Below are 13073 nucleotides of genomic sequence, written 5' to 3'. Positions count from 1 at the left end.
ACTCTTGTCACTGCTTTCCCAATACAAAGTAAACTGGGAATGTACACAAGTGCCACTAGGGTAATAATGGCAATGAAAATTCACCACTTCAGATTCTAGTACTATGATGTTTTTTATCAGTCGTACCTCATCTTCTGCACCTGCTGCAGAAGTTAACTTGAGCACAGCTTCACGTTTCTCTTGGAAACACCCTGCAAGGAAGTCAGCATGTCTCATGAACACATTCATTTCTTCACTGGTAACTGGGTTCTTCTCACTTACTTTCGCCATTATCAGCTCTAACAAAGTAACTCTAGAATGAAAAAACAACTTGTTAATCAAATTCACTAAGCCATATAGAATTAACAGTAGAAAAAGCAGATACAGTTGTTAAAATGATACAAACGATTAGCATGCTAGTAACAGAGCTGATTTTTAAAAATTAAGAAGTCTTATGAACACTGGCAATCAGTTCCTGTTCGCTGGTTTATTTCTGCACACCATTAATTTCATTCATCATTCAATTAATACAATCTGGCCAGACAGTCAAGTCAATATTTTTCTCAAGTCTATTTCAATTTCAAATTTCTTATGTCCTAACATAACATTACTGTGACTGCATATTCCATATGTCTAAAATTTCCACCAAAACAGCTCTTAAAAGCTGTTGTTAAGTTCAGCAAAATAAACACAGACTATTTGACAGCTTCCATTTGAAAATACCAGCTTTTCACGGCCCTTGCCTTGCACGCAGTCCTTTACTAATTCACCTCCCTAACCCCAAATGAATTCTGAGCAGAAACAGGGGAAATAAAAATTGATATGCACACTCGGTTCTTTACAGCTGTTTTATAATTGCCACTAGATAGACTACAGTAAATCCAAGTTAATTACTCATATACCCAGTAAGAGTTATTCAGTGTATTAAACCAGCAAGTAAGTGGATACATAATGAAGCTGCTCTATAAAATGTACTTGGGTCATTTATTTTAACAGCTTCAATGTCGTTTTATTTCCGATATCCCTTCACGTTTTTAGGGCAAACTGGGAGTATTTTGTGGAAGCAGGACTTTAACATGGCAGAGGCCCTCCTACAGCTTCCCTGTTCAACTCCAGCGCAGAGGAGCACATGGGTTAGTGAAGTCCCACTGTAATTCTCTCAACCTGAAAGAGCGCTATTATTGAATGAATTCAAGTGCAGGCTCAGGGTTTTCTTTCACTAAAATATTTGCAATTCAGATGGAAGGACTGACATTTAAACATATGGAATAGTTCAAATGCTTTTTCTTTTTTTTAAATTTACCAAGCAGGTTGTCACAAGGGGAAGAGAAATGTCTTTTTCTGTGGAAAAAGCACGGTCACTGCTTTATTAACCTCCAAGAACCCACCCCTATTAATCACGTAACAGCTACTCAGTTCTTGCTTAACTCAACCCTCAGTGTCATTAATACGGCTGCATTAAACAATTATCTGAATGAGGACAAAAAGCTTTTTCAACACGGTAGCACAGAAATGCGCTCAACACATTTGGGAAAGGGTGGACTCCAGACAGAAGGCTGTCAAACACTGGTAACCTCTCTCACAGGCTTTGCTTACGTATGTGACGGAGCACCGACACAGAACAGTCGTTCTGTTTGTTCTTCGGGTTACAGCTGGGTACCACAGGCTTGCCCATCTACAAACTACCAGAGTCCAGTTACCCAACATCCCTAACTGAACGAAGGCTTTCAATTTGGCATACTATACAAAAATCAAGTTAAGTGCACAGACATGTCATTCATCCCTAAGATAGGGCTAGATTTTACATGCCAGTTTTTACCAAGTTTAGAGCCTTTCAAGCATATGCTCAGCTAAGAAAACAGGCTGCTAACAGACTTTATGATTACAGGAATTATTCCAATAAAATACTATCTCCTGCGTAACAGAGTTTCAGTCAGCTATTGTTGCACCAATAGTCCAAATAATACACGTTTAACACCAACAAGGAATCGTTCTGTAAAGAAGCTGGAGAGTTACCACATACGTGCATAAACTGTATTAGTGAGATGAAATTATTGCTAATAGGGGAATTTTTTTGCATTACTCTTCCTCTTGCAATATAATTGGGTGCCCTTTTAGACAACCATAATCCTTTCGGAGAAACAGGAGTGACATTAAAACACCACCTGTATGTAATTTCTTTTAAAGTTTTCTGTTCTCTTTAGGCATTCATGTCAAAACTGTTTTCCTTAGTTTTCTTCCAGGCACGGTCATTCAGGACATGCCCATCTTTCCCCTGAATTTCAAGCAAGTCTTGCCATTCAGCCAACAATTTCCTGAGAGCAACGCTTTTTGTTCTGGTGCAAGTTCCCTTACATTCCTTTCTTCTATTGTTTCTCTCCGTTTTCTTCCAAGACTCACCCAAATTTTTCCAAGTTAGCTCTCCCACACAATGCAATTTGCTCATTTCTTTTAAACAATCTCACAACTGTTTAGCCATTCAGATGACAGAGTTTGTTCCTACTTGTTTGCCTATAGCTAAGCACAACAGATATGACAACTGTTAGTACCAGTTTTAGCCATCTCATCATGAATTTTTGTAACACTCAGTTCAATATCTAAAATACAATTTTGTATATTATTTTTATGATTATATTTCTATTTGGAAATGATCATGCCGTAAGTGTCATCTTCCTTTTCTTTAGGCACCACTCAGGAAGACTTTTTGTCAATCTCTTGCTTTTTTTTCCCCTAGCCAAATTTAAACCCGTTCTTCCTGAAGCTGACCAAATTGGCAAGAACTTAGAACAACTACTATGAAGTATTTGCAATCATCAGTAAAACACATCTCTGTCTCCTATAGTCTGCAAATAAACCACAGCATTAAAGTGCAATTTAAATCTGGAAGCTCATTGTTGCAAATTAAAGTGAAGTCCTACTAAGCCTCTCTAAAAATAGTATTGTAAAATTCTATCAATTTTATTATTGCCAAATAATTTTTTTATCAAGCGTGCTTGGTTTATAACCTTTTAGGAAGTGCCAGACACTTGGGACGTTCTTTCTCTGTGACTGGGACTTCTCTTTCCTGAAACATTTCACTGACAGCAATGGTTCTATGAGACAAATTAGATCCTTCCTCAAAATTTTCCAGTTCTTTCATCTTTGAACGATACTTGTAAGCATCCCGTTAAATGAAAAATGGTAAATGTGTGAAGGACTATAATCCAACGCTACCTTCAGCTATTCTGTGTCTGTGAGCATTACCAAGAACAAAAACCCACCACAACATTGACATTAGCAGCCCTGTAGCTGAACATAAGCAAGAAGTGGTGCCACTTACACTACTTGAGTGCCCGTTTCCCTGCTGGCAATTCAATCAATGGCTACGTCATTCATTGAGAACACTTCACATGAAATAACACAAAAATCAAAACTAAAGATGCAAGTAGCTGAGCATCTTAAACACACCTGAAGCTATTCAGTTGCATTTTTGTTGCTGTTAATTAAAGCAAGACCCCTACTCATTTTGAAGATTTTACAGTGTAATTAAGACTATCAAGGCATTAACTTAGGTTGTCCATGCTCAAGGCTAACTTGGATTAAAGCAAAACAGGCTTTTTCTCAATACTTCTGCCAAATACTCGCACACACGTACAGGGAAATCTCAAATCTGGCAAAGAATTAAAGAATTTACCGTCTTTTGGCTCAATACCATAGCCATATGTTTCTGCAATAATCACTTGCAGAGAAACAGCAGGCATTGTCACATCATCATACACTTTTCAAAACCAGAATACCATTAAAAAAGCTGATCATATTATCACAGTATTTATTTCAGGCCATTTGCAAACTCAGACATGCAACACCAAAGTGCTTAAATTTGTTTGGAAATGAAAGAGAAAGTTGTCCAGAAGTCAGGAATTTGTCTTTTAATTGAAAATTCAGATTCCAGATCCACTTCTACAACAAGAACTACTTCATGGCACGCACCATGGCCACAGCATCACAAATGCACTAGATTTCAGTTACAGGAAATACTTTGAATAGTGCAAATACTGTGAATAGTGCAAATAACTGCGGTTATGCAACTGCATATACTTTGGTTATCTAAGGCAGCTGCCAACTTTAAGTCACCGCTAACGTATGTATTCACAAACTTTCTCAGCATAGGTAATTTCGTTGCAGTAAATACACTTAAAGTAAGTGTATTTAATGTGCATGATAGAGAATACTGTAACTGAGAGTTACCATATATTCATGAGCCCAAACTGCTTTCCCCAGACACCTCAATACCACATCTGTCCTTTCTTCATTTATATGACTTAGTCAGCCTTATTGGACACCCAATGCGGCAACTCTTGCGGTGAAGGCTCTTTGTCTTGTTTTGAAACAATGAATTCCCTATGCTTTGGTTTATACTTTTTTCTCCAGTTAATGACAGTCAAAATGTTTTTATCTGAATTGGATTTGTCTCCTCATATATCTCAAAAGAATGCATTCTTAAATATGCTAACATTATATAGGAAGATGCCACGGCAGGGTTTTCTTCTATAACTCAGATGCAAAAGGACTATTTCTACACCACTTCCATATGTTTGACAGTAAATTAAGCAGTATCAAATTCATAATAAACTGTACCGTGATTATGTCTTTGAAAAACTTTTGAAAGTTTACTTGATTTGCAGAACTCTTGGGTTTGATAATAAAGTCAGCGAATATGCTGTGACTAGCCATCCCGCATGTGATCATCCATATGATGCCTACACCAAAAGCCTTCCAATCGAGGTAGCTGACCACCATCTGTAGCACGGTGCGTGCAACAAATCCAGCTGAGACCTTTCTAGAAACTGATCACGTCTATTGCTTTAAGTACAATTGAACAACCTAACCCAGTCCTGGCTGTCCTCAAGGGGATTACAAAAACATACAAACAAACTGCCATACATGACATCCCCCAAAAGAATTAAATCTAGCTCATTCACATAAAACAGTCTTTCCTACTAACTGGTTAAGGAGCCCCTACCTCCAGGTACAGTAAGCACACAGCTCATATTCGTTCCCATTTGGTCAGCCTGAATAAAGGAAGAAGACAATACTTCCCTCCTTATCATTCCCATCCCTTGTTTTCCATCCCATACCTATACATTAATGATATTTTATCTCTGGTTCTCAACCTATCATATACTCTTTCTTTGCCTGCCATCCCTTTTGTTTCTTTATAACCTTTGATCAGCGTCTGTACCCCCATTTGTAATAACACTGCGGCTTTAGTCACAGCAAAAACCACAGGAAAAAAAAAAAAACATTAAGGGACTGCTTTGTTTACTGCTTTGTCTTTCACCTGCAAAAACTATAGGGGGAACTTGCAGTTTCCCTGGGCAAGTGGGGAACAAAGTAGCCATGTTGAATACATAAACCAGATCACAAGATCTTCAAGCAGTAGGAGGAGCTGTAGAATTATAGCACAGGATTTCCCAAAGTTGATTATTCTAACAAAATAATTTTTTATCTTCCCCGATTCTTTATTAAAGCAATTGTAAATAAGCATTTTCCCAATTATAGCAATGGCCATTTCCCATCATTTCAGCATATATTTACTCACACGCTTGAAGGAAAACTAGCTAGTTTCTTTCAAGGTGAAGGTTTGTTGAAGCATTGTATATTTTCAATCGTGGAAACACTAAAAGATTAAGTAATCATGGGCATCTGCACATCTATGTTTTTTAGGTTCTGGTAACCACTATTAGATACACTTCCAACTTTAGTAAAGCCTTCCTTTTAATTTCTTGTAATTACAACAGGGATATGAACAGCTGAGGACATTTCAAATACAGCTGTAAAACACTGCAGGGTGTGGTGCTCTTACGAAATCAAGACACAGGCATGAAATCTTGTCTCTTTTTTTTTTTTTTTTTTTTGAAGTATTTCTTTACCAAGTAATGGCGCCAACCTGGATTCTGCAACCCTACATAAATCACTGCCAGTTGTGGCTAAGCTGTAATGTTAACCAACCAATTTAAAACCATTACTGACATAGAAACATGTATTTAGAGATTTTGTGCCAACTATGAAACCACACAGTTTTTCAATCATGTGAACAGGATACTCTATATGGAATGCTAAATACTAAAAGCCACACTGGTTTTTGGGGTTACCTTTCTTGATTGCTCAGTTTGGCATAGAGGGCTTTTACCAACTCTGGACATTTCAGCAAATGGTCTGTAACAATCAAGAACCTAAAGGAAAAAAAAAGTGTTACTGGTGCTACAAAAACAGCATCTACATTTACTCCAAATGGTGCTGGTTATTTTTACTAGTAGATGACTGTGTGACATGTTTCTGGTCCTATTTGCTAATAGATACAAATTGTCACAAATTAATTGCACATTGTTGTGCAGTATTTTTCCTAATGCAGCAATGGCTATTTCCCATCAATTCAGCACACTTTTATTCAAATGCTTGAAGGAAAGCTGGTTTAGAGTCTTTTGCCAGTTATACAAAAGGTACACCACAATTCAAATAATAAAACACTCACCCAATTGTTTATGCATCTCAGCAAAAAGCCACAGTTCAAGCTTGAAAACTATTATGCTACTCGTCACAACACTGTTTTTAAGCCCACCAAACAGTCAAAAAAGTGCTCAAATAATTTCTCTCTTAAAGAAATTCTAACAAAACATCAAAGCAAATGGAAACTTCTTTGTCAGATGCAAGGCAGCAAAATACTCGTCTCAACTTACAAAAAATACCCTCCTTGTGTAATAGGAACCTAAGCTGATAACCAAATCTAACTCCTTGCTCTATGAGGCAGGTAGCTGTGGTCAGTCTACCCTTGTGCTAATGCCAGTATTTACACTGATCACTTTCCCAAGCACCATTCACAGCAGTCAACAGCAGATGCTAATCATTTAATTTCAACCTAGACACATACTCTCAGCATTATGGGAAAAAATGAAGTATGTAAAAATATTTTTCTCCTCAAATTACATTCCTAGGAGTACTGACAGTGTTGTGTATGCATACTGAACTATGCATTTTTAAAGCAGTGTCTAACTACTAAATATGAAATAGTTACAGGTCAAATGTCAGAGCATCCTCTGAGCTGATGAAGCTACTGAGAAAGAATAGCTAAAATAGTATGAAAATCAAGTGATTTCAATATGCCCTCCACCTCCTCCTTACTTTTCACTTTGCTGACAGCCTTTTATTTTGTGTATCCGAAATCCACTACATAGCTAACAGGAAGATCACATAGAAGCCTTCCAGCTACAACAAAGTATTTTTTGGACAAATGCTCAATGACAATTGGGGAAATAAGAGAACAAGAGGTCCAAAAGATTAATAGCTATTCTATTTCTAACAGTAACTGTGGACTTAGCCAGCATCTGGTTCAGTTACTTTAAACTACATGTTTTTAAGAGGGGGAGGGAGAAGAAAAGCTATTTTGTGCTGTGCTTTTTTTTTTTAATTGATATTTGTACACACGTTCAAGGAAAAAAATAGTATAGGTGTAGGGAATCATCAGCTTAAAATTGGGATTCTGAGCAGTGTAGCATTGATTCAAGAGTTTCTCACCACAAATTTAAACCTACAGACTTCCCCAAAGTCAACAGTACAAATGTATGCCAACTGAGCAGCGCAGACTCAGCCGTAACAACTGAATCAAGCCATCAGCAGGGCAATCAAGGGGAACACTTTTACAGTTCCTGAACCAACAATTCATGGCATACGAGCCATCCACAGTTAAACCTTCAACTGACTTTATTTTTTAAGGATTTGAGTAGAAACAAAGGCTTTTATCTGAAGCTGCAAAAGAAAAAAGCATAATAATCAGAGTTGTGCAGAACACAGTACTTAGCCTCACAATGTACAATTTCAGCTGACAACGAATTATGGTAAAAGAGCATTTAAGGAGAGAATCTGAAGCCCAGTTTTGCAGTTGGGACTATGAATTTAAATCTTAATTTTCATGATTATCATTACTTTGAGGAAATCTTCTTGACTATTTGCCTTGTAGTTAAAAAGCGATCAATAATTATCACAAAAAGATCTAATGCTACTAGGTGCACATTAGTGATTACTATTGCAAAGTGGAAGACCTGTATTTTAGTCATTACTTGGGTCTACACTCTTGTATTTATTCACACACCTTTCACGTTCTGTGGACTAGACCTCTACTGCTTGAGGAGTTTGCAGTATTTCAGAATAAAATTTCTGCTTATAAAGGAGCATAGACTTCCATACACGCTTCTTACCCTTTTAATTTCATGACATGAGATGTAACACCTCAGAAATTTCTGCTTCTGTATTTAAGTTTCTCTTCTACCTTATCCACTTCCTGCATTACAGTATCATAAAGAATAGAGCACTAGCATATTTTACAAGAGCATCACCAAGAGAGAACAGAGATTAGTAGTGGAATAAAGCACTTCAAACTCTTGCTACCATGCCCAGAAATTTTGGTGGTAGTCAAGCAAGGATGCAGCACATCAAACCTAATATCTTTAGTCCTCAGCTCTCCTGTTTTTCATTTGGGGCAGGGGAGAAGAGGAGGAAAAGTAAGACCATCCACAACTCTAAATAAAAGAAGACATTCAGTTTTGGGTTACTGACTGAATATGGCATTTCAGATGCACACAAAAGGCTTTGGTAGGAGATTTTAAACTCTCTTTGGGGGCCAGCAGCAGAACCACTGGGATAAAGTGAGGACCACTGTAATTTAGTGAAGGAAATGGTGAAAATTAAAGTTGTTATGCAAGCGTAACACAGTAACAAATGAACAGTGTTAAATATGCCAATTTTCTTGACTTTTTAAAAATTGTTTGGCTAAAATCCTAAAAAAATCAAGTGCTTACATAGTAGATAAATACAGGAGATGTTCAGTTTGAAGACTTTACAATAGCACAAGGGCTGCATTGTACCAAATTGAACTTGAGAAGCAGCCAAGATGAAATGGTATAAGCTACATTTGCGCTCAGTATATTCTAAATGACCACTAAGCTTGCTCCAATCAAAGCCGGGTGTAAGCAATCAACTTTATGATAAAATGTCATGCTCCATATTAAGCTGATTTGATCCCATTACCAAGTTTAGAGAACAGTGTCCTTGGACTCAGAAAATGAGGAAGAAAATCCCCACAAATGTTTTAGAAGAAAGAAGAAAAAGACGTGGTGATTCACTATTTGATCAGCAAACTTCTCTTCCGATCTCAAAACCAAAAGCATTTTTCATCATCCTACAATAATGCCACTCTATGCAAAATATTTAGTAAGAATAAAATAGCTATTTTTACTGTAGTTTAACAAACAAATGTAGCAAATCATCCAGATTTTGAAGAAAAAAAGAAGAAAATTTAGACAGCTAACCTTTCAAAGCCATATCACCAGCCTTTTTAGATGCTAAAAAAGCAGTATGCCTCAGGAGGAACTGTTTGGAACCAGAACATATTTTAGAAGCAAAAGTATTTTTTGTCCTTGCACAAGAATATAAGCACCCTATCAAAACTACTTAAAAAACAGTTACAAGTATAAAGCTATTTAATAACAAATGGAACACGTGTTGTCACAAAGACCTCTAGAAAGTAGATAATTCATCCCACTGAAACACCAACAATTCTCACTCAAAAGAAGAATAAGGAAACACATTTCCATATTTAAGGCTCAACCCCAAGTATCAAGCACCACAATACTCCTCTCCCGAGCTGAATCAAGCACAACAGTGAACATCCTTCCATCTTCAAAAGGCATTACCCATAATGAATGCATCCTCCTTATAGGCCACAATACTGTCCACCAAGGCAACTTGCAGGTCTAGAAGACTGGGTCCAGATTACCTGTAATATTTCTCTTATTCAGAAGACACTCTCATTCAATTTGATAGCTACATCTGAAAGGGGCTAAAAAGAGACTTATTTTTACTTATGAGCAAATTTGGAATAATTTTTTTCTGAAGAGCTACCAAGAAAACCTGGAAGATGAGTAGCAACACAATCACTTCCTGCTCCCCCCCCTCCACAAAATATACAAGAAGAAAGAGGTGACAAGATAAATAAATGTGTGAGGCTGGCCTTTGAAAGATTGATGAAATCTGTGCCAATACACTGCTACTGCAAATAGAAAGTAGAAGCTACTCAGATCTCTACAATTAAGGAAACTTTTCCAATTGTCAGTACTATTTAAAACCACAGTTGAACTTGGAACCTGCAACATAACTCCAACTTTCCTGGAATTAAAAATAAGAATTACTTTCTGGAGAGTAGAAGAAGGGGGTGGGGGACACCCTAAACTGTCAGAGAGAAAAGACAGAGTTGCCAGCCCAAAATGAAAAGAAAAAAAAAAAGGTAACATTTTCTGGTTTCTGCACCACATGCATACCAATTAAGCAACAAGCGCTCTACTGAGGAGTTCCATCTTTGCCTTTAAATCTGTGCCCACGGGCAAGACTCCTTGCCACAGGAGCACTAGTTTCTGTCCACACTTCTTTCCATAAGCCAGGACAAAATAACCAAAGGCAAAAAATGGGGCGGGGGAGCCCCACATCCTAATCTTTACAGTCATCATTGAGCTGTGGTTTCAAAAAGAGAAAGTGGATGTTCAGAAAATCTTGCTTCCAATGCCAAACAGCTGACCACACTCCTAATATCGTTTTTCTGGAAACCAAAAGGCATATTATGCTTCTTATTTTAAAATGGAGGATTTTTGTTCCTTGCTCTTCAGGAATCAAAAATACAACCTGTTTTTTCTTTCCATAGTAGCTACACTGCCCCATGCACACACTTGGAAAAACTGATGACACAAGCTATACTCTCATCTTTAATGGAACCACCAAAGTATTTCTAAAATAAACAGCTTTTAGAATACACATTGGTCTTGGTTAGGATAAATTATAATGTAATTTTGTACTACTTTTTCCTAATTATTTTACAAAACACATATGTTTGCAGGTTCAATATTCTAAAATAGATCTCACGTGGCATTCTGTGCTGGTTTCTCTTCTAAATACAGTAGCTTCTAAACTGTGTGACACACTTTTCTGCTGTTGATTAATACAAACCCGAAAGGGAGTGGATGTGTATGTGTGGGGAAACACAGAGGAATGACTTTTTATAGGCTGCACAATTTTCCAGAGCCTAAGGCATAGTTCTCTGCATGTTTTAAGCAAAATCTTTTACTGAAAAAAAAAAAAAAAAAAAAAAAAAAAAGAAAAAAAGAGAAGGGCAGTGCTTGGCAAGCCTTTTCAGCATACTGCACATATGACAGGAGATACTGCTTGTGCTTTCTTCCTCCTTTGGAACTGCAACGGAGTTTGTTACAGAGGACTCTTCAGACCTTGGTAGTAATCACATAGAAACAGAGTGAATAGGAAATACATTTCAGATACTGAACAGTGTATTCCAGCTTTGTTTCCTAAAGGAAGGGTATGTCCAATTCCCAGAAAGCATCCTTTCGTAGGCAGCAGCTGTTGAAAGAAAGCAGCACTGGAAAAAGAGTATTAGCTTATGGAGTAAGTATATTTGCTTACATGTTTAAGATATGTTCAACTTAATATGTCAACACTTCAGAAGAATTAAATCAGCATACCATTACAGAGGCATATTGGAAAGATGGAAGATACACAGAAAATAAATTGTCTCACAAGGGCTTGAAAACCATGCTCATCCCTCTGAATAGAAACAGAAGATGGAACATAGGGGTGGAGGAAGCAGAACCAAAAGATGCATAATGCAGAAAGACCAATCACAGTTTAAGAGACAGATCTTCTGCTCTTAGGAAACAGAGAGAAAGGAACTAAGTAATACTAAAAGAAAAAGAAAAGATCACAAGAGGCTGGAAGCAACAGAACTGAAGTTGAGAGTTTTAAAAGCTTTCCATGTGCAAGGAAGTATTTGAGAGGGAATGCTAATCCCACAACTGTGATCATGAGCAGAGCAAGCTGGAAGCAACAGATCATAACCAACCCCTGAAAGGGGGAGCCTGTATTAAAGGACAAGGTCTCAGGACTAAAGATAGTACAGGAACAGTCACTCATGCACCAGGCTGTAGCAGCATGGAAGTTTTTCATCAAAGTTAGAGGGTATTAATTCTTAAGCTAATAGCCTAGATAGTAGCTGCATGTTGCAAAGAACAACACGTTTTCTAGAAGACAACTGCACAGCAAAGAACCATCAAGCAGATAGGATCATTTAATTAGTGTATGCCATAAATCAAACCAAAGAAGGGAAACTAACTTGTTTCTGCAGAGCCAGTGTCTTTGCAAAGACATACGCTTTGAAGTATATTCTGTAACATCATACTCCTTGAAAACTTTCTGAGAGCAGCAAGCTCTGGGCAATCTTCACAAGCCCAACTACAGATCCAAACATTCAGGACAAGACAGGTAAGTTTCAACGGCTTTCAGTCCTGAAAACTTCCAGTTTCTTCTCGCTCTAAAATTTTAGCCAAAAGCTACAAAACAAAGGGGTATACAGCCAGTCAGGCAATGTTTTGAAGAACCTCAGTTGGAAATACACAATCTGCCTGCTCAGATCATTGCTCTTGGGAGTTAGACCAGCAGCAGCAACCTCAGAAGAGCTCCTAGTATTCAAGACTATAGGATTGCTAGCCTGAAACAAGTTCAGGAGCTGTGTTGACTAGAAGTTTAGAGGCAGCTTAAAAATACATTGTCTAATATATGTTACTTAATACTATTTTAAAATGCCACTCAGCATCTAGTATTAAAGATGGCAAAGGCAGCAATATTAAAAAAAATCTTGGAGCTGTTTAGAGGATCAAGCTTCTAAAAGAGAAAGAGGAGGAGGTATCAGTTCTTAAATCAAGAGAATATTTATTAAATGTGTGAATTACATTCTGCATCTTCACAGATTTCAGAGACAGAAGCATTTCTGATGCTTACAAGTAACCACAAGCTTAATGAAATGAGCCTTCAGACCATCTGGTCTGGATAAAAAGGTATGATCATACAAGGACTGAATACAAACGTTGACCAGGGCATTCCTTATAGAACTGACTTCCTTCTTAAATTTATTAACTATTTCTTAGCTCATAGCATGCCACAGAAAATACTTAATAAAAAGTGTATCACTCATGAAGACACACTTAGGTGTGCATCACAGCATT

General features: G+C 37.4%; 1 protein-coding gene across 1 annotated transcript in view; it reads right to left on the bottom strand.

Moving 5' to 3' along the window:
• ATXN10 (ataxin 10) overlaps positions 1-13073 on the bottom strand; it is a 107645-nt gene that overhangs the window by 57186 nt on the left and 37386 nt on the right. The window contains exons 6-7 of the mRNA XM_076332786.1: positions 6114-6194; positions 127-292 (exon numbers count right to left, since the gene is read on the bottom strand). Of these exons, the coding sequence (XP_076188901.1) occupies positions 127-292; positions 6114-6194 (247 nt within the window). The remainder of the gene's footprint in view (positions 1-126; positions 293-6113; positions 6195-13073) is intronic.

This window comes from Aptenodytes patagonicus, chromosome 1 (genome assembly GCF_965638725.1).
Source record: "Aptenodytes patagonicus chromosome 1, bAptPat1.pri.cur, whole genome shotgun sequence".
Taxonomy (NCBI): Eukaryota; Metazoa; Chordata; class Aves; order Sphenisciformes; family Spheniscidae; genus Aptenodytes; species Aptenodytes patagonicus.
The sequence above is the reverse complement of the archived record's forward strand: the minus strand, read 5'-3'. Positions and strand labels throughout refer to the sequence as shown.